Below are 22,244 nucleotides of genomic sequence, written 5' to 3' on the forward strand. Positions count from 1 at the left end.
TAACAAAAATACTGTCAATAAAATACTCTATAAAACCACAACAAAAACGAATCTAGACTACAGTAAAACCATAGCCATCCCATACATTAAAGGGTTATCAGAAAAAATCAACAGAATCCTACAACATTATAACCTTAATGCCACCTTTAAACCACCCACTAAACTTAAAACTATATTCAGATCCTCTAAGGACCCTCTCCTCCCATTAGCACATCCTGGAGTCTATTGCATCCGCTGCACCTGTAACTTACCGTACATTGGTGAAACAGGACGGACAATCCCTATACGCAAAAAAGAACACATTAGACACATTAAATATAACCATTATGGTGAAGCAGGCCTCTCAGACCACGCACTCAACACCTTACACCAAATCAACTGGAAAAGCACCTGCTCCTTACACTGTACAAAAACATGGTACGAAAGAAAATTTAAAGAATCCTGCGAAATCCTGATAAACCACCCAAATATCAACAACAAAGATGGTATGAAAATTCCAAGGATCTGGATGGCACACATTCAGCCAACCTAATTTGAAAGATTCAACACAAGTCAGGACTCTAGCCAATCTGCTATTATTAGAAACCATTCCACTCCAACTGGCTGGAATGATGTTAATATAATGTTAATATATGTATATAGTAGACAACACAAATAATAGGACTTTAGCGCTGATGTATAATTTTTTTTTTTTATTTATTTATTTTTTTTTCTACCAGAGGTCAGGCCAACAATTGTGGTAGCGGTTAGTCAGTGTCTTTAACGAACCAGTATGATTGTGGTATAGCTTGTTTCCTGTGTATATTTGTACGCTCCAGAAGATGACCTTAACATAAAGGTCGAAACGTCGAATTGTAAAATTTTAGTAATAGTAAACTAAAGTTTTTATTCAAACACGGTAGTTGTCTCCATAATTTCCAAAAATGCATTCGGATCACCGTGCAAGCCTAAAAGAAAAGTAGCTGAAATGTTTTACTTGTTCCACAGGTTCTCCATTCACAACACAGTTGACATTTTCAATGATACTGCCTATTTTCATTGTCATTGTCTTTTTATTGCTGACCTTCATACCATATCCATTACAACAGCTATTCAATTTAGTCAGAGAATCTTGCAGACTTGTAGCAGATTTATTTAGAAGTATAACATCGTCTGCATAAAGCAAAGCGCTGACATTAACATCTCCAATTTTGATATCATGTTTAATACCACTTTCCTTCATAATGTGATCCATATAGATAATGAATAACAGAGGGGATAATGTACATCCTTGTCTCACACCAGATTTAACATGAAACCATCTTCCTGTACTTCCTTCAATTCTAACTGCTGACTCACAACTCAAATAAAGACTAAGTATTGCTTGATATAATGCCCCATTGACACCATATAACTGCAGTGTATTGAATAGCTTCTCTCTTGGCACCTTGTCATATGCCTTTTCCAAATTGACAAAACTTAATTACAGATCTTGTTATATTCCCATGCTTTCTCGACTATTTGTCGTAAAGTGAAGATTCCTGACAGCCTCTATTTGGCCTGAATCTAGCTTGTTCTTCACCAAGCTTTTCTTCCACAATTCTTCTCAACCGTTTCTCAAGTATACTTGCATAGATCTTGCAAGGAATGCTCAATAGGGAAATACCTCTGTAATTCTCACATGCAGTTTTATTTCCCTTTTTATATATGGGTACTATGAGAGCTCTACTCCAATCATCTGGAATTCGTCCCTCAGTCCAGGCTTTCTGAGTCTTGCAGTGCAGCCACTGTAAGACTCTTATACCAACATACTTCAGCATTTCTGGTTGAATATTATCTACTCCTGTTGCCTTTCCACATTTCAAGCCTTTTGATGGCTTTTTCTACTTCAAATATGGATATGTATTCCTGACTGCATGCCTGGTCAGTGTTTTTACCACTGTGCTGTCATCACTGCTTGTTTCATTTAGCAGTTTTTCAAAGTAATTACTCCATACTTCAAGGATATCTTTTTCTCCTGTTTTCATGTCACCTTTATCATCTCTAATTCCTTTTACAGCACTCTTTCCTCCATTCTTAAGCTTCTTCAACAACCTCCAGAATATTTTGCCACCTTCTTGATATTTATTTTCTATATTCTTGCCAAAGTCCTCCCATGACTTTTGTTAGGACAGGAACTTTTGATATGCTTTCTTCTTTTCCTTCACTGCCTCTTTAACTTCCTGTGTCTGCCAGGGAGTTCTGATTTTTTTATCCTTACAGACAACCTCACCACATGCCTCTCTGGCAGAATCAGTCAATGTTTTCTTCAGAGTTTGCCACTGAATTTCCAAGGTTTGATTCCTGTTCTCAAACTCTTTCATTTTTTCTTCAATAATCTTTGTGTATTTTAGTCTACAGTTCACATCTGAGAGCTGCTCAACTTTTATTCGCTTTAAAATTTTCTTACATGTTATTCTTTTCAATATGAAATTCAATTTTATCCTGCTCAAGACTAAATAGTGATCACTTCCAATTTCAAATCCTCTGTACACCCTGGTGTCCTGCACCAGGGAGAAAACATCACTATCAACAATAACATAGTCAATGAGACTTTTCTTATTCCTAGCCTCTTCTCTCCATGTGAATTTGTGCACATTTTTATGTTGGAACATGGTGTTAATAATAACCAGTCCATGTCCTGAGCAGAAATCCAACAGATATTTGCCATTATTATTAGCTTTGTTCTTTTCTCCAAATTTTCCCCAAATATTTTTGTGTCTCACAATCATTTCCTACTCTGCTATTTAGATCCGCAACAAGGACCAACTTTTCATTTTTTATTGTGTCAGTTGCTTTTTCTAAAGCCTCAAAAAACTCCTCCACTTCTACCTTAGTAGAACCTTTTGTGGGACCATAGGCACAAATAAGTCTCATTGTCCAGTTCCCCATTCTCATATTTGCCCACATTATTCTACTTGAGACTGACTGCCATTCAAGAAGATTAGCCTTGTATTTTGTGTTGAATACTATGGCTACTCCTTTTCCTTGATTGTCATTGCCTGAATATAACATTTTGTATTTATTGCTCAGAAATATCTCACCAGTTTTTGTCTTTTTTGTCTCAGTCACCCCTATTATGTCAATCTGGTACTTATCTAATTCCTCAGCTAGCTCCATTTCTTTGCCATTCAGGCTTCTTACGTTGATAGTACCAATCTTTAACTCTGGTGATGTTGAGTTGGAGTTTGTTTTCAGATTTGTTCCAGTAGCTGACTTTTTGATGTTCGCTCTGGTTCCCTGGCGAAAACAACGGGGGCTTTGTTTAACCGGGCGATGCCCCAGCCGGCATGAAATTCTATCATGTTGTACCATCATTTTTTATTTTGGTTTAACCAATAAGAATACAATTTGGTCGGCTAAATCCCAAATTGCCAGCCCATCCTCGTTCATTCAGTATCCAAGTAGATACCCAACAGGCTGCACCACGAGAAGGTGAGGATTGGACATTAGGTCAGAAGCCCTGGTCGGTTCTCCGCATTCCTTTAAAGGCTATGTGGAGGTCTCCTCTCAGTTATACAGCTTTGACCCTTAAGCACCCCCATAAGCAAATTATAATGCTAATAAATTTAATTCAAATTAAAAGATTATCATTCCATTTTTGCCTTAATATGTGGTACGCTCAATGGCTTGTCTGTTTTACCCTACTATCTCCTTATGAGACCAGTTAATTCAAAATTCTTTGTATAAAGGTTCCTCATGTCCCATATGGGATTTATTATTATTATGAAGAGAGACTACGAGGAAGGCCACATACTGCTTGCACCAGCTATCATACTTATTCTTGAATTCATTCACACTGCTTGCACACATAGCATCCAATGGCAATCCATTCCAATCACACCACTTTATGTGAGAAATCTAGTGCTTAGCAGCATTCATTCTCAGCTTTCAAGAAGCCTGTCCTCTTATCTTTTCTCCACCCACCGTAAAATGAAAAATTCCAACTGAAATCCTGTATGATCCTTTCAGAAATTTGTAAGTCTCAATCATATCATCCTTCTTTCAACTGCTTGCTAATGTCTGCAGTCTACATTTTCTCAATCCTGATATCATTTTCAACACTCTCCTTTGTACTCCCTCCATTGTACAGAATTGCAACAAAAACCAGGACATCAGACCTGTGCAAAAAGGCCTTGTAAAGAGGCAAAATGGCATCTTTATGTTTATTTATGTTTATATGTTTACATGTGAAAGTTTGTTTCAACATTGCAATTGTCTTTTCAGTTGTATTTGCAATCTTTGCTACATGGCTGCTGAACTTCAACTTTCTATCTACTAACACTCCAAGAGGGGGGGGGTGCTTAAGGGTCAAAACTAAACTATAACTGAGAGGAGACCTCCACATCCACATAACCTTTAAAGAAATGCAGAGAACCGACCAGGGCTTCTGACCTAATGTCCTCACCTTGTGGATTAGAGACAGGTAGATACCCAACCTGGATACTGAACGAACGAGGATGGGCTGGCAATTTGGGATTTAGCCGACCAAATTGGATTCTTATTGGTTAAACCAAAATAAACCAAAATACAAAATTATGGTATACGACATGACCAAATTTCATGCTGGCTGGAGCATTGTCCGGTTAAACAAGCGCCCCCCCCCCTATTGTTTTTGCCAGGGCAAACAGCAAAAAGTCAACTACTGGAACAAATCTGAAAACAAACCCCAACTCAACATCACCAGAGTTAAAGATTGGTACTATCAACGTAAGAAGCCTGAATGGCAAAGAAATGGAGCTAGCTGAGGAATTAGATAAGTACTAGATTGACATAATAGGGGTGACTGAGACAAAAACTGGTGAGATCTTTCTGAGCAATAAATACAAAATGTTATATTCAGGCAATGACAATCAAGGAAAAGGAGCAGCGATAGTATTCAACACTAAATACGAGGCTAATCTTGAATGGCAGGCAGTCTCAAGTAGAGTGATGTGAGCAAATATCAGAATGGGGAACGGGACAAAGACTTATTTGTGCCTATGGTCCCACAGAAGTTTCTACTAAGTACAATGAAAATGGAAAAGTTGGTCCTTGTTGGGAATCTAAATAGCAGAGTAGGAAATGATTGTCAGACATACAAAAATATTTTGGGAAAATTTGGAGAAAAGAGTCTCATTGACTATATGTTATTGTTGATAGTGATGTTTTCTCCCTGGTGCAGGACACCAGAGTGTACAGAGGATTTGAAATTGGAAGTGATCACTATTTAGTCTTGAGCAGGATAAAATTGAATTTTATGTTGAAAAGAATAACATGTAAGAAAGTTTTAAAGCGAATAAAAGTTGAGCAGCTCTCAGATGTGAACTGAGACTAAAATACACAAAGATGATTGAAGAAAAAATGAAAGAGTTTGAGAACAGGAATCAAACCTTGGAGATTCAGTGGTAAGCCTTGAAGAAAACCCTGATTGATTCAGCCAGAGAGGCATGTGGTGAGGTCTGCAAGAATAGAAAAATCAGAACTCCATGGTGGACACAGGAATTTAAAGAGGCAGTGAAGGAAAAGAAGAAAGCATATCAAAAGTTCCTGGCAAATAAGTCTGCTTGTTCTCTTAAAGAATACGGAGACAAATGTAAGAAAGCTAAACAGTGTGTAAAACTAGCTAAACAAAAGTCATGGGAGGACTTTGGCAAGAACACAGAAAATAAATATCAAGAAGGTGGCAAAAAAAATATTCTGCAGGTTGTTGAAGCTTAGAAATGGAGGAAAGAGTGCTATAAAAGGAGTTAGAGATGATAAAGGTGACATGAAAACGTGAGAAAAAGATATCTTGACGTATGGAGTAATTACTTTGAAAAACTGCTAAATGAAACAAGCAGTCATGACAGCACAATGGTAATAAACGCTGACAGACATGCAGTCAGGAATACATATCCATACTTGAAGTAGAAAAAGCCATCAAAGGCTTGAAATGTGGAAAGGCAGCAGGAGTAGATTATATTCGACCAGAAATGCTGAAGTATGGTGGTATATGATGGTATAAAAGTCTTACAGTGGCTGCACTGTATAGTTCAGAATTCCTGGACAGAGAGACGAATTCCTGATGATTGGGGTAGACCTCTCATAGTACCCATATATAAAAAGGGAAATAAAACAATGTCAGAATTACAGGGGTATTTCCCTACTGAGTGTGCCTGGTAAGATTTATGCAAGTATACTTGAGAAACGGTTGAGAAGAATTGTGGAAGAAAAGCTTGGTGAAGAACAAGCTGGATTCAGGTCAAATATAGGCAGTCAGGATCAGATCTTCACTTTACAACAAATAGTTGAAAAATCATGGGAATAAGATTTGTATAAGAGCCTGTGTAGCTCAGTGGATGTGGCGTTTGCACACCATCGCGCTTGGCCGCACGAAGGAAGTCTTGGTTTCGAGTCTAGTCGGCGACTAGAGGAAATTTTTCTAAGCCTTTTTTCGACCGGTTCCCGAGTTAGTCGATAGTCGATCTCTGGCACGGGCAAGCAGGTTTTTCCTCCCGGAAACTCGGGTTTTTCGTCCTGTAAACTCAAGAAAATCGACCGTAGAACCCACATTATTTCAGACATTAAAATATATTGTGTTAGGGTTAGAGACCACGAGATGGCGGCACATTTGAGCCGTCTCTCTTCACTGCGTACCGCTTAATTAGTGATAGCCTTGGGCCATCTGTCTCTGATTGGGTACCAGTGGAGATTGAACTGCCCACTCAGTCTCCAAAAGTTAGATAGGGCTAAATGGCCTCGCCTACTCCCGTATATATGGGAATAAAAAGGCGTTAGCTGATTTTTTTTTTTTTTTTTTTTTTTAAGATTTGTATTTAAGTTTTGTCGATCTAGAAAAGGCATATGACAAGGTGTCAAGGGAGAAGCTATTTAATACGCTACAGTTACAAGGGAGAAGCTATCAATACGCTACAGTTATAGTTATATGGTGTCAATGAAGCATTATATCAAGCAATACTTAGTCTTTATTTGAGTTGTAAGTCAGCATTTAGAATGGAATGAAGTACAGGAAGATGGTTTAATGTTAAATGTTAAATCTGGTGTCAGATAAGGATGTACATTATCCCCTCTATTATTCATTATCTATATGGATCACATTATGAAGGAAAGTGGTATTAAACTTATCAAAATTGGAGATGTCTGCTCTTTGCTTTATGCGGATGATATTATACTTCTAAATAAATCCGCTACAAGTCTGCAAGATTCCCTGACTAAATTGAATAACTGTTGTAATAGATATGGTGTGAAGGTCAGCAATAAAAAGACAAAGACAATGAAAATAGGCAGAATCGTTGAAAATATCAACTGTGTTGTTGTATGTGTATATGCAGAACCTGTGGAACAAGAAACATTTCAGCTACTTAGGCACGATTTTTAGTGAAGATGGTAAATTATAAATTAAATAGGGAAATTGACAACAGAATTAACAAAGCTGGTATGGTAGGAAGTCAATTGAATAAGTTCATATCATATGGAATAAGAGAGAAATTAGTTGGAACACTAAATTAGCTGTATATACAAGACAGTGTTCAAACCAGTTTTAACTTATGGATCTGAGAGTTGGGTCAGAAGTACAACACTTGACCAAAGACTAGAGACCGCAGATATGAGAGTCCTGAGAAAGATTAGAAGCATGAACAGATGGCATCAATATCAATGGCAATATCATATTAAAAACGAGGATATTAGGAAAGAACTTGACATTGTCAGCATCCAGGAATTCATTAGCAGAGCTAACCTCAGGTAGTATGGTCACTTAAACAGAATGGGCAAGGAAAGATTAAGCCAAACAAGTGTTCTCTGCCAGGTGGAAAATGACCCAAAGGAATATAGGTGGATTGATACAGTACAAAGTGCTTTAGACGATAGAAATATAAGATCTGATAATGGAGTTTTGACCAGGGGCGTGCCTGTGTGCAAAACTTTAGTTGGTGCCCCTATACCCAGTAGCACGCCAGTAGTGTCTGGCACCTGTGTGCAAAACTAAAGTTTTGCACACAGATAGAGATTCTCTGCCAACCTATTTTTGAATGCGAGCCCTGACCAATTTTTCCAAAATCTCTGCTACCACTCCTGAGATACTGGTTGTTTGATAGTTGGATACATTGGTCTTTGCATCACCCTTGTGAAACCCAGGAGAAAGACTGATTTGTGAGAAAAATTATTTTAGTTTAATATTTATTTTTAAGAGTATTTTGTTCATACAGTAATGTTCAGAAGATATACTTCTAAATAAATCCACTTGCAAGAATTGAGTAGCCTACTCTTTTAAAAATCAAATGGCTATTGTGACAAATCTACTATGAAAGAATTTCTTAGGAATTCTCTCATTATAGTAGGCAGAATGATTATCATATAATGAATGAAAAAATTCCTTGGACTGTATTACCAGCATTTTTTCATAATCTAATTTTTGTTTTCTTACCATACCAGCTACTTTCCTAGCATGAGCTTTATATTCCTCATGCAACTGCTCTCCATCACCCATATTGTGCAAAATATACTTGTTAACCTGTTTTGCCTAGTTAATCGTTTTACTCTAAATCTCTATCTTATTCTCACTTGGTACATAATTTGCAATTGCTTTTCACAAATATTCCTTAACTAGTTCAATTACATTACTGTCTCTTTATCTTCAAATATTTCCACCTACAGTAGTGTATCCTGCTGGTCTCTAGGGCTATTATATTATTACCCGTCTTTTAGTTCTGCACAAACTCCTCCCTCTTTAAGAATTTTGCATGCTTTTGTGACCATAAAGCGAGATCAAATGACTGCTATCACCAACTGGAAGTAAGGATATCGCAGCAAAAATCATACTCTCAGATGATCCTTGCATTCCTGACACCACGTGATCAATTTGTGGCCTTCATGAATTCTATGAGCTGGTTCATTATTGCCATATACTTTTCCTATATCTAATGTATGTTACTTTAACTGCAATCTTCCATACTGATCACCCCACTTTGCACGTCATATTAAAAAAAAAAATTCACATTTGATGATGTACTGTCACTCCTGTACCTCACTGGGGTTTTGGGAGATGAAGTCATCTGCTAAACGAAATGGCAGGGTCGCAGATGCCCTTTCCACACAGAGTAGGACAATCGCACATCTATGCCCATGGCAGGATTCGAACCTGCAACCTCTTAGCTGGAGAGAGCAGGTATGCTAACCACTCGGCCAGCTGGGTTAGTGTAGATCAGGCCAGACTTTGTACTTAACAAGCTTATATCAAAATATTTCCCACTCATCAATCTCCTGGTTCCTTGATTTATAGCAATACTGTACTGCTTAAATAACTTCCTTCCCTCGTCTACATTTCACCATACATCCTCAGAGCCATGAGGGCTATTTCCCACTTGGTTGCCATACAAAAAAAAAAAAGATTCTTTTTTTCCTAATTAGTAACCAATTTATTAATAAATTGGTTATAATTATGAAAAATAATTATTTTTTTATTTTATATAGGCAGCACCCTCACTTAAAATTTCACCGACCACCGCTGTTGTTTACAATGAGATGTCACAAATCCTCAGCCATCATAAGTAACACTCCATCATTCTGTTTTTCTCTCATCTTGCTGAAATGTACTGTTATTAACATCAGAATTCCAAGGAGTCAAAAGACGAATAGTAGGTGGTCTGCACTCATGCAGAAAGATCATTGAACCATACTTGAAATCCATTCACAGTTTCTACACTCACAACATTCAGGCAATGCATTCCAATCACCTACCACTTTCCTTGCAAAGAACCTGCTCCTCCGTCCCTTGCTCACACTTTCCACATCTACTCTTGTTGCCTTCTACTCTGAAAAATCTCCACATTAATCTGGTGACAATCCTCACCAACCTATATATATATATATATATATATATATATCTCATATCCTTTTTTTCTCAGTTCACAAAACTCTGCAAATTGCATTCCCTCAATCTGCCTTCATATTCCATATTCCACAGACTAGACAGTGACTCAGTGAATCTTCAATGGACCCTCTAAGATATAATCTTGAAAATCAGAAAGCTAGATATCTATGCACAATAGTCCAAACACCTGATCAAGACCTTATACAAGGAACCATAGCTTTTTTCTGCATGTCTAGGTACTAGGTACATTTCCGTAAATCACTGTGACCTTGCAATTTAAGCAATGTAACACTTAGACTTCATCTCTGTCTGCCAGATCTCTCATCCACCTCCTTTAAATATTTCCCATTAACTGTATACTCCAAATCCCATCCTTGCCTACCAAATTTCAAGAACTTACACCTTGCAACATTAACCTGACAGTTCTACTCACACAGTCTGCATCAGCTCTTTTCCTCACAGTTCTTCACATCATCTGCATGTCTACAGTTAAGCCTGTTCCAATATCATTAACATAAACGTTAATCAATGGTCTCAAAACAGAGCTCTGTAGCACTCCATTATTGATCTTCCTCTTTTGAGATACTACTCCCCCATCACAACCACAAAACTGGGACCATTAGATCTTCCATGTAATGCTCTTCCAACTGAGCTATTTTGATTGGTATTATTGAAACTGTTTCATGATTTCCGGTGTATATCAGAGAGAAAACAAACCATTCCATCAGACCTTAGAATAAAATTTGTAAATTACACCAGTTTAAGAGAAAAACAGAAAAAAATTACTGCTGGCATACAGATTGGCCTATAATTTGTAGCCATAGTTTTGTCTTCCTCTTTGTGAAGCAGAATACCCTCTTTCCACTCCTATAGGACTTGCCCTGTTCCAAGACGCATGATAAACAGGTGTGTTAATTCCCTGTAGCATTCCTTCAAGATATGCAGTGATATACTGTCAAGCCCTGTTGCCTTATTAACACTATGTTCGCTAAATTCCTCATCTATTTTTGCTCACTCACCATTAGTCCCTCCTCCTCCAACATACCCTGTATACTCAAGCTTTTCATGGTGTTGCATTAATGAGGATGAAATACTCTGATAAACTGCTCACTGAATACCTCAACTATATTCTCTGAAACAGTTACCAATCGTCCATTGTCATCCTCCTCCAATAGTCATTCTTCCAAGTGTTTGAACAGTGGCGGCCGGCGAAAATTTTAAGTGGGGGTGCTGCATGTACAAAATAAGAAAAATAATTCATTTTTTCCTAATCAGTAACCAATTTATTAATAAATAAATTTACATATTAAAAAAATTGCTTTATTAAAAATATTTCACGAACACACACCAATAATAAAAGTTTCGCACACAGAAATAACAAGCATACAATTTATCTATAGCGACACTGCTCAAAGTGCAAACGAATCTCGGCGAGTCTAGCTGCAATCGGCCGAACGTGATAATTCCGACACTGCGTTAGATCGCAGTGCATTTGTTTCGTGTAACGATAATTGAAAAAATATAATTATTTTCATATTTTCAACAGTGACACTCGTCATAATTCAGCCTTGTATCGATAATAAATAAATGTTATTTTAACAGAATAAAATAAGATTTACCAAAAATATTTCAACCTCACCAATGAACACACACACCAATAATAAAAGTTTCGTATCTCACAGAAATAATGTCGCTACTCCACCAGCAGTGTCGGATTCACTTGCTACATGCAGTGACAAGTGCAAACGAATATCGGCGAGTCTAGCTGCAATTGGCCGAACGTGATAATTCCGACACTGCGTTAGATCGCAGTGCATTTGTTTCGTAATCTAAAGCGTTAATCGAACAATTCCAATTATTAACTATTCAATCAATGTCGAAACATAAGCTGCAACCTTTAACATGTATTGCATTTATATAATGTCAGCATTGTTATTATGTTATTATTTATAAACACAAACAAAATTTAATTTTTTTCGTTTTTTACTTGGGGATGCTGCAGTGTCGCAGTGCTTATGTATGAGCCGTCACTGTTTTGTTTGAAAGTGCCGGCTAAGGTTGGTCGATTGGTAGAGCTTCTGCTATTAATGGTTCCGTTAAGTAAGTTTGAGCGCGGTTAGTAGTTGGAAGGGGACCAATCGTTCGATGCTGTTGGCACACTCTCCCTCGATGAGTCTTTGGACTCCCTGGAGGTGTCAAATAATAATAAACTCACTAGGATTTTTGCTTTGCTTGATTGGCTAATTTTTGCTCATATTACATTTTTATTGTCTTTACCAAACAAGTCACCACAAGCTGGCCTTTTCTTTGCAATCTTCATGCAACTGATTCTTACCAATATTCATCATGTATTGTCTCCATAGTGCCTTCTTCTTCTTCTACATTTCATGCTTAATCCATTCATTCATCCATTCTAATCCTATCTTATTTAACCTTTTCACCTTTGAAATTCTATATGCTATACTCTTCTTTTCATCCCGAATATCCTGATATTTCTATACAGGAAAAAAAAAAGGGAAAAAAAAGCCGTGTATCGCCAGTAATTTCAGGATTTCTATATCATTAAACTGCGTTTACACCAAAACTTACACCAAAGCCATTGCACTATTGCCCCATTACAACAACCAGGACTGAAGAGAAGGAATCGGGGGAAAACTGGTGCAAATTAGTGGATCCAGCTTTGTTGCATGTTCTTTTTCTTTTGTCTTTCTCGGTAGTGTCACTTTAAATGGTTCGCCCTTGCTTGGGGGAGTTGGAGAGAGGGGGGGGGTAAAAAAACATTTTCTTCTTAGTAATACAATAAATTAAGCGACTGAGTTAGAGAAACTTCTTCCCCTTAAATGATAAACAAAATGCGGCTTGGACTCCATGAATGTAATAATGTTTTGCACTGTTGAGCAGGTCTCCGAGCGATACTTGGAAAACACTCCAATTTCCTCCAGAATTGGTCCCTGTTGCAATTTCCTGTCAGAATTTATAAAAATCGAGGCATTTTTAACGTTTACTTTAAAAAATTAACCGATTTCTGTGTCCCCTGTTTACTTTCAACATGGTTTCTGCTAGTATCGTTATAAATATACAGATATGTCACAAGGGTTCGCATTTCATACTGTTATCGGTGAGAGAGTTATTGTGCAATCCACTAAGTGCGGCTACTTAGATACTAACCGCATGGCTGTTTTTATTTTATTTAATCATAAAAAAAAAAAATTCAACTCTCTATAAGAAAAGTGCCTGGTATAGCATACTAATGATAAGCGAATAGAAACTAAAAAAAAAAACGAGTCTTTCAAGAGCATTTTCAGTTGGAAAAAACACATTCCATATTGTCTCATCACTCAGATGGCAAATGTATACATATAGAATATTCTATCTCATTCTCTTCGCTTCCCGACTCCCAAAAATATGGTGCTTTACAAAAAAAAAAAAAAATCATTGCAATTGAAATTTTTTTGGTTATATACGATTCAGAATAAATTCATTGGAAATATAAAAAACAAAATATAACAACAAAAAAAATAATGTAATAAGAAACAAGGTAATGGGCCAACATTGGTTTGGTCGTCTTTCATCAAAATCTAACCACAGATCTCGCACATTCCACGTGTCATTGTAATGTTTGTTCCGTTTCGGGATCAAGAACCGAAAGCTTTTTCCATGGAATCCACGGCACTTTTTGACACTGCATATCTTCCATATACATGAACATAGCTCTTTGTTTATGTAATAATATATATTAATATATTTATAAGAATATTTCTCATATATTTCATTTATTGACGAATAATAATAATAATCGTATGATGATACACGGCCGTGAGTCCCCTTTACGGGGAGGTACGACACCATCTCAGTCCCCCCAAATTTTATCTGGGCTCCGGAACCGGCATAGCTGATGAAGCAGACCTATGGCTTGGTCAGTATTCCTGACTGTAATCCGTGTGTGTTCACTGGACCGGTTTGCCTGCTTGCGGGATGAAAACCCCCAGATAAACTGGAGGGAAACGCTGCTGTCCACGCCCAAGACCGGCTAACTTGGCTGAGGAAAATCCTTCAGTTCCTCGCGTCGTCGACGGGAATCGAACCCAGGACACTCCTTCCCCAGGCATATGGTTGCGAAGCGCATAGCCACTAGGCTAACCGCGCGGACATTTATTGACGAAAACACACAAACACAGACACACACACACACACACACACACACACACACACACACACACACACACACACACACATACATACATACATATTCCTGTGTGTTACATACATACATACATACATTGCTTTGTAACATCTTCAAGAGCAAGCAATCTGAAAAATATTGGTTGATGTAGCTTGAGTATTCAACTGGTGAGTGTTAAAAAATATGAAAAAAAAAGTTATATATATATATATATATATTTATTAAAATTTATGAAATATGTTAGAAAATGCGAAATTCAACTAGGCTTCGGTATGCTAAAAAGGATTATATGCGAATAGGTCTTATACAGTTAACCGGGCAAATAATTCCCAAATTCTTATAGAAATATAAGAAACAGTTGGCGATTTTTTTTTTTTTTTCCCCTCTAAGTAAATAAGCACTATATGCAAGTAAGCGTTATGCAGTTACGTGTTATAGTTTTTAAAACGTGAATAACACAAGCACACATTTCAGTCTATTTCAAGTATTCCATATTACTGATACCATTTGCTTGCTTGTTGCAAAAGGTGATCAACGCAATAATAGTTAAACTTTGGCTCTCATGAAGAAGTGTACCACTGCTTAATGAGCATGAAACTGGTGGAAATTAAAACTTAAAAAATGGTTGTTTTTCCCAACGTCTTATCATATTCACATTAATTATCCACATCTTGATAGTTATTTTTAGATATTTTTATTGTTATAACGTGACACCTTCATTATGTCCAAAGATTCATCGCATGAGGGTCTCTACACCACCTACATACTACATAATCTATTTGCACACCACGCCATCTAAGACAGTTCACTAATCATATTTTTATCTGTTACCTGCATATGATCTTTGGTCAGTTTACTTGTATGCGGAATAAAAACCAGCATTTCCGAAAAAAGAAAGAACCTGCTACCCCGTATGAGATTCGTTAAGTGAAATTCAATGGAAAAAAGCGCACATTCTTCACGTCATGACAAGAATCGAAGGAGGCACTTTCCAATTGCGCTACAGGTTTTCTGTGCCCTGACCCCTGGAACTTTTCTTTAATCCCTTTTTAGGCCGGTTTCCGAGTTAGTTGACATCTGTGACACTGACCGATACAGGTCAGCTGTCCGATGCCTGTTAAAATAATTGATAGCTTTGAGCCAGTTATCCGTGATTGGCTAAAGGTGGATTTTGGCTATCCATCAGGCTTCAAAATCTGGGGCTAAACATCCTCACGTACTCCTCAAATTTGGCGAATAAAAGGGTTTAAGAGTATTTTATCGATATTTTTAGGACGTTTTTTTTTATTATTGATTCTCTGTTGTTTGAATGTGATTTATTTCTAAAATTTATCTTCAATGCCTAATATTAGTAGTCCTAAGTGTATGTATGTGTAATCCCTATCCAACGTCTTTGGGTGAAAGAAAAAAAAAAACGGTTACTCAATACAATACTGACAACAGCCACAAGTATACAAGTATACCCAAGTACTGACCTATAAAACAGGGAATGCACATATTTTTCACCAAAGTCTCATCAAAAAGAATAGATCAGCACAGAATGAATGTTAATCCATATTTCATGTGTTTTTGACACAAAATTCGCGGAGTATTTGAAGTAGAAGTGGAAATTATCCAGCTGTCCATTATTTTATCCAGCTGTCCATCAACCAGCTTTGATTATTTTTTAAGCACAAATGCTTAAAAAATAATCAAACCACATATCGCCCGATAGAAAAGTATTATACCGGACTTCCCAATCTATAGACGGTCTTATGTGGAAGTCACAGGGTTTTTCATCCTGCAAACCAGCCAGAACACAGAAATTACAGGCATAATACATTCGCCTCATAGCTTTAGCTGATCAATACAAAACAAGAAAATGAGTACACAAATGTTAAATAACTATCGTTTTCTGATTTACTGCTAAGCTTTCACTAAACATTTTGAAAAGTCATTTAGTACTTGTATCTAGGATATATGCAAACGTATTTAAGATATATACAAACTTGTGAGTTTGATTTAAATTGGTTAATTTACCGGTCCTCAAAGTTAGTATATACATAATTTCCGAAGATTATTACATACTGAATTTCACTTAATATTGAGCAGAACAATTTTGCGTTCACAATTGTGGATATTACCCTTTATAAATTTTTCAAGTTAACTTTTAAACGACATTTAATTTAACGCAAAAAGCACGAAAATTTATACTAACAAAAGCTTTCGACGTGGAAGATGATTTACTAGATACGTTAATTTGACGCCCTCTAGTGTCAAATTAACGTATAATAGCAGTGTGAGAAGATCGGCTGCTATTATAGTTTATAGAAAAAATGAACTCAGCTATTACCAAACAAAGTTAAATTAGTTTTCCTGCTGTTACGAAGAATTGAAGGTCGACTGTGGTGGAAACGGAGAATGAAGGCGAGGTTACGCTGAATGTTTTAGAAATCTGATATCCCGCAGTACTGGATTTCTTTGAAGTGGCGCTATATAATGTCAGTGAACCGAGGCCAAGAATTAGGGACCTCTTTCTGAAGCAGACACAATTAGAACTTTGTGTATCTGGTGTGTTTATGTCTGTATGGTTATGGTACACTAGAGTTTCGTGGTTTCCGCAATTAAAGCTTGCATGTATTGTAGGAGTTTGTTGAAGGAGGGGGAAATAACTGTTCACAACGAATATTTGTCAAAACAAGAGAAATAAATTCCACTCACCCCCCACACAAGGGTGGTTTGGTCGATAGCTGCAGCAGACGTACAGATGACGGTTCGTTCAATTTGATAAAAGAGGTAGTACTAAACAGTCGCTTGGTGCACTCTTAGAAGCTGGTTTGATGATTACTCAACTTGATAAGTGATCCTGAATTGAGGAAATGGGATTAAGAGAAAAAGCCATTCTTAATCTCATCGAGCAAATGTTCCTTTTGGAGAGGAATTTGTGATGGTGTTTTTGTGGATTATTTTATCATTATGACATGTAGATCAAGTTCCCCAGCAGAAAGTAAAATGTTACTGTTCAGTTTGGTGTTTATAGTGGCTATATGGCAATTAGCAGGATGTACTCCTTCAAAGAAAGGGTAAGTAAGATTGCTTCATATTCGCGTAGATACGAATTTCCACAATTCAAGAAGTTAACCAAATTTAATTATTACAGACCGTTGTATGTGGTAATGATAGCTGGAGGTGTACTTTAGCTTCTCGCAAACAACGTATTTCTCAATTTTTGATTGTAAAACTGACTAGCCTTTAACAAAATAATTATTAAAGATACAGTTTTAAAGGGAGAATTCATTTATTTTAAAAATTTTGTTTTTCCCCTATATTCTTGGTGCTTTTATTTAAAAAACATTCCATTTGTAATTGAAATTCCAAAGCATTTAATTAGTAAGGTCGAAATATTTTATGAGAATTGTTTCAATAAGGAAATACCATGAATAGCCATATTGAAATAAATTATAATACCGGAATAAACTCACATAAAATATTATTTTCTTAGTATAATTATCGCCTAAGTGTCAAAGTGTCATCTTCAGTGCATGTACAAAGCTAATCGAATAATTGACAATTTCAAAATTCGACACCTAAGTAGCTAATGTAAAATAATGTAAAATAACCAAAAGGGATCATTACATTTCCTAACTTGCTAAAAAAAATATATATATTTTTATTTAGTTAGTTATCTTTAGTTTATTTATTTAGTTATCTAATGTAAGATAACTAATAAAGGTCATTACATTTTCTAACTTATTAAAAAATATATATTTAGCTAGTTATTTTATATAGCTACTTAGGCGGCGCCTTTTGGAATTGTCAGTTATTTTTCGATTAGCTTTTTTACGTGTACTGAAGATGCCTTTGATACTTAGGCGAAAATTATACTAATAAAATAATATTTTACGGGAGTTTATTCCGGTATTATAATTTATTTAAATTTTATGAGAACATAAGAGATTTTTATAACTAGAATGGGCTATACACATTAAGTAAGTAAGTATAGCTTCGGGTGTAAAATCGAAAAGGGTTAGGAAGTACTCCTTAAGCGTAACATTTTTTAAAAACTGGTTGGAAGTACATAACTGTATCATCGTTGGAATACATGTTGCAGACAAAAAAAGATATGCAAGTATGGTAAACTGCTACCATCTCATGTTCCTAATCCTAACTGGTATTATATGAACATCGTGTGAATGATTGAACTTCCCCTCAGTCTCCAGAAAGTTACAGCTAAAGCGCTCTAAATTAAGAAAAGTCAATATTTTTAAAATTTAATAGAAAATAGTAGGTCTGTTTTTATTTTTGGCTTATTCAAAAAGATATTATTGTGTCCTTAATATAAAAAATGAAGAGTTTTTTAAGAAAATGATTTCACATTTATTTTTGAATCCAATTGCAAAATGTGACACTTGTACCAATTTCTCTAAATGTATAACATAATTTTAGAAAGATCTCTGCATAGCAGATCTTTCCTACACTACTATTGATAACAGAACAACAGATGAGTTTTTGAAAACGTTTTTTTCTAAAACTGTTACAGTTTCACCCCATCTGCAGGGAAAGATGAACATAATTTTTTTTTCTGTTTTATAATTATCGCACTTTATCAACGGTTTAAAAAAATCACAAAGTGAATCGTTTATTGATTACCGTGCAGAATCTTGTTAGGCATGTTTAGTTATACTCGATTTCGATCCGAATTATTTTCTAAGTCATTTTTCATCACCAGATGAGTCCCGTTTAGAAGCAACCTTTCAAAATGTATTTCTTAGAAGGTGAATTAGCAGGTCTGTTGTGGAACCTCTAGGGTTTATCCCTGTTGGAAACTCTTGTTCCCTCATTACTTAAAACAGGAAACCAGTCGGAGACCACAACAATCAACAGATATAACATACTGGCCTCATAACCTCGCCTCAGTCATGATTACAAATAATTCGACAATTACAATCTCCTACAGCTTCTCCCACTTAAGTGGGGTCACTGTTGATAATGAGTCTCCTCCACACCTTCCTATCTTGGGCTGTCACCACATCCAAGTTCTTCATCCTGAAGTCCTCTTTTACCAGCTCCCTACATCTCTTCTTTGGCCGCCCACGCTTTCTCCTTCCTTGCACATCCATCTGCATGACCCTTCTTCCCACATATTCGTCCTCCCTCCTCATCACATGACCAACCATCTTAACCTTGCCTCCTTTTTTTTTGCTCCTAAGTTCGTAACTTTCACTGTTCCTCTGACATAGTCATTTCTCAGACGATCCTTTCTGGTCACACCGCACATCCACCTAAGCATTCTCATCTCTGCTACTTCCATCCTGTTGATGTTATTTTTCCTCAGGGCCACAGTTTCTATAGCATATGTCATAGCTGGCCTCACTACTGTCCTATAGATTTTGCCTTTCAGATTGATCGGCACCCTCTTATCGCATAACACTCCAGCCATTTCCCTCCAGTTCCTCCAACCCGCTTGTATCCTGCATCCCATTTCCTTCTCAGCTCCTCCATCTTCTTCCACTGTTGAACATAAGTATCTAAAGTCACTGACCTTCCTGATGACATTTCCCTCCAGCTCCAGATCTGTCTCCTGTCCGCCGCCCACTGTGCAACACATATACCCTGTCGTACTTCTGCTCAGTCTCATACTTCTGTCTTCCAGTACTTTTTTTCATCTTTCCAGTTTAGTTCCCGCTTCTTCTCTTGAATCTACACACAGCAAGATGTCATCTGCATACAATATTGTCCAAGGCACATCGTCTCTCACCTCCTCTGTTACCACCTCCATCACAATATTAAACGGAAACAGACTTAATGCTGACCCTTGATGCAGGTCAACTGTTACTTGAAAACTTTCTGTCTGTCCCAGACAGGTCCGAACACTTGTCTTCACATTTCTGTACATTTCCCGCACCAACCTGACATATTTCTCCGGAACTTTCTTCTCCTTCAGACACCTCCAGACTTCTTGACTTGGCACTCTTTCGTATGCTTTCTCCAGATCAATAAATGCCAGATGTAGCTCCCTTTGTTTCTCTCAATACTTTTCCATCATCTACCGTAACCCAAAGATAGCATCTGTTGTTGATCTACCAGGCATGAAGCCAAATTGTTCCTTTGCAATCTACCATCAAGAACCCTTTCTAGGATTTTCATTGTGTGGGACATCAACTTTATTCCTCTGTAATTTTTACAGTCTTGTGCATCCCATTTACCCTTGTAGATGGGGACAAGAGTACTCTCCCTCCATTCCTTGGGTATATTTTCCTGTTGGCAAACTTTCATGAACAGGTCCAACAGCAGGTCAATTCCCTCTTCCCCCAGTGCCTTCCATGCCTCCACTGGAATTCTGTCGGGCCCACCGATTTTCCATTCCTCATCCTCTTCATGGCCTCCATCACTTCCACTCTACTGATGTTCTGCACCATCCCCTCAGAAGGCTGCCCATCTTCTCTGTGAGTGGTTGCATTTTCCTCATTCAAAACGCCCTCAAAGTATATTTTCCATCTGTTTCCTATGTCCACATCTCTCCATAATACTCTTCCTTCAGCGTCTTTGATCTGCCTCACATGTAAGATGTCCTTTGCTGCTTTATTTCTACATTTCTCTAGTTGGTAAATTTTTCTCTGTCCTTCCTTTGTTTCTAATTGATCATACAGATCTTGATATGTCATGGCCTTCGCCTATGCCACAACTCTCGTGGCTTCTTGCTTTCTCTCTCTGTACATCTCTCTGTCCTCTTCCACTCTTGACTCATCCCACTTCTGCTTTGCCTTCCTCTTAGCTGTCACTGCCACTTGTACATTATTATTCCACCACCAACCCTCCTTCTGCTCTCTGTCTTTCCAGATGTCTCACCAAGCACCTCGATTGCACAGCTCAGGATTACTTTTGAATTATGTTTACACCAATCTTGTACACTTTCCAGTCCATCCGAAATCCTCTCTAATACCCTCTCTCTAAAACGATTCCTCACACTCTCCTTTTTTAAGCGAAACCACTTAATTGTCTTCATCCCATGGCATCCAGAGGTTCTTTTCTTTGATCTTATTTCAAAGTCTGCGCACAGCAGTCGGTGTTGCTGTGCTACTTGATCTGTTGGAATTACTTTACAATTTGTCACAACCTTAAGATGTTTTCTTGTAGTCAAAATACAGTCAATTTGTGAACTGTTGTTACCACTCCTAAATGTTATCAAATGTTCTTCCCTCTTGTAGAAAGACAAGTTCACAATTGCCAGATCAAACGCTACTGCAAAGTCCACAACCCTCTCTCCTTCCTGATTCATCATTTCCACTCCGTGGCCACCATGCACCCTTTCACAGTCTCTATTCTGTCTCCCTATGTGTCCGTTCAAGTCTCCTCCGACAATCACCATCTCATTTTCTTCCAGTTCCCTCATTTCTTCATCTAACACGTTCCAGAACTCATCTTTTTCCTCTGCTGCACAACCAACTTGCGGGGCATATACACATAATATGACCACCCGCTCTTCTCCGAGAGCCAATTTCATTCGCATGATCTTGTCGTTCCTTCTACCCACTTCCAGTACTTCGCCCTTCATTCTGCCACACACCACATTTCCATTTCTTCCCTCGTTATTCGCTCCAGAGTAGAACAATTTATATCCATCTCCCAGTTCCTTTGCCTTTCCCCACTTCCACCTTTTCTCCTGCACACATGAAACTTACAATGAATCCAACAATTAATAAAGAACTTTTCAACTGATGGTGAGAGTTCAACAAACCTTGACACCATTGACTTTGACTCCTGTGTCAAATCTGGTGGTGTCAAGGTTATTCTCCTGCAAAAAGACAAACCGACTCAAGAATGTACACAATTAACAAACAATAATACTGGCTTCATAATTTGTTGCATTGGCCGCGATTCTAAATCAACTGTCAGAAGTATATATTTCATTGGTTGAAAAGCGGTTGATAGCATGGTTGGTGTATACTTAACTTTCTGGCAAAGCTTGGAAAAAATGTTATGATTCATGACAAGCAAAATTATCTTCCGTTGCTCACCTCCCTTATAAACTTAATTATTTAAAAAAAAAATTCATACACATTTCATGTTAATTTTCAACGGTTTATTATTATGAATTTATTAAGCATAAGGAAATTTTGCTGGATTATAATCTCGCTGCTGGGTTTCCATATCCATCAGTTTTAGCAGTATTTCTTTTTCTTACGTTATTCCTTTTTAAGCATTTTTCTG

At 37.2% G+C, this 22,244-nt stretch overlaps 1 protein-coding gene across 1 annotated transcript in view; it reads left to right on the top strand.

Annotated features, from left to right (window-relative positions):
• The first annotated feature begins 16,504 nt into the window (after positions 1 to 16,504).
• The window catches only part of LOC150094112 (uncharacterized), a 52,876-nt gene continuing 47,136 nt past the window's right edge, over positions 16,505 to 22,244 (top strand). Inside the window, exon 1 of the mRNA XM_090412148.1 lies at positions 16,505 to 17,116. Coding sequence (XP_090268274.1) covers positions 17,010 to 17,116 — 107 coding nt within the window. The 5' untranslated portion in view covers positions 16,505 to 17,009. The remainder of the gene's footprint in view (positions 17,117 to 22,244) is intronic.

Source organism: Typopeltis vanoorti, chromosome 22 (assembly GCF_054136105.1).
Source record: "Typopeltis vanoorti isolate ZY-2024b chromosome 22, IOZ_Tvanoo_1.0, whole genome shotgun sequence".
NCBI lineage: Eukaryota > Metazoa > Arthropoda > Arachnida > Uropygi > Thelyphonidae > Typopeltis > Typopeltis vanoorti.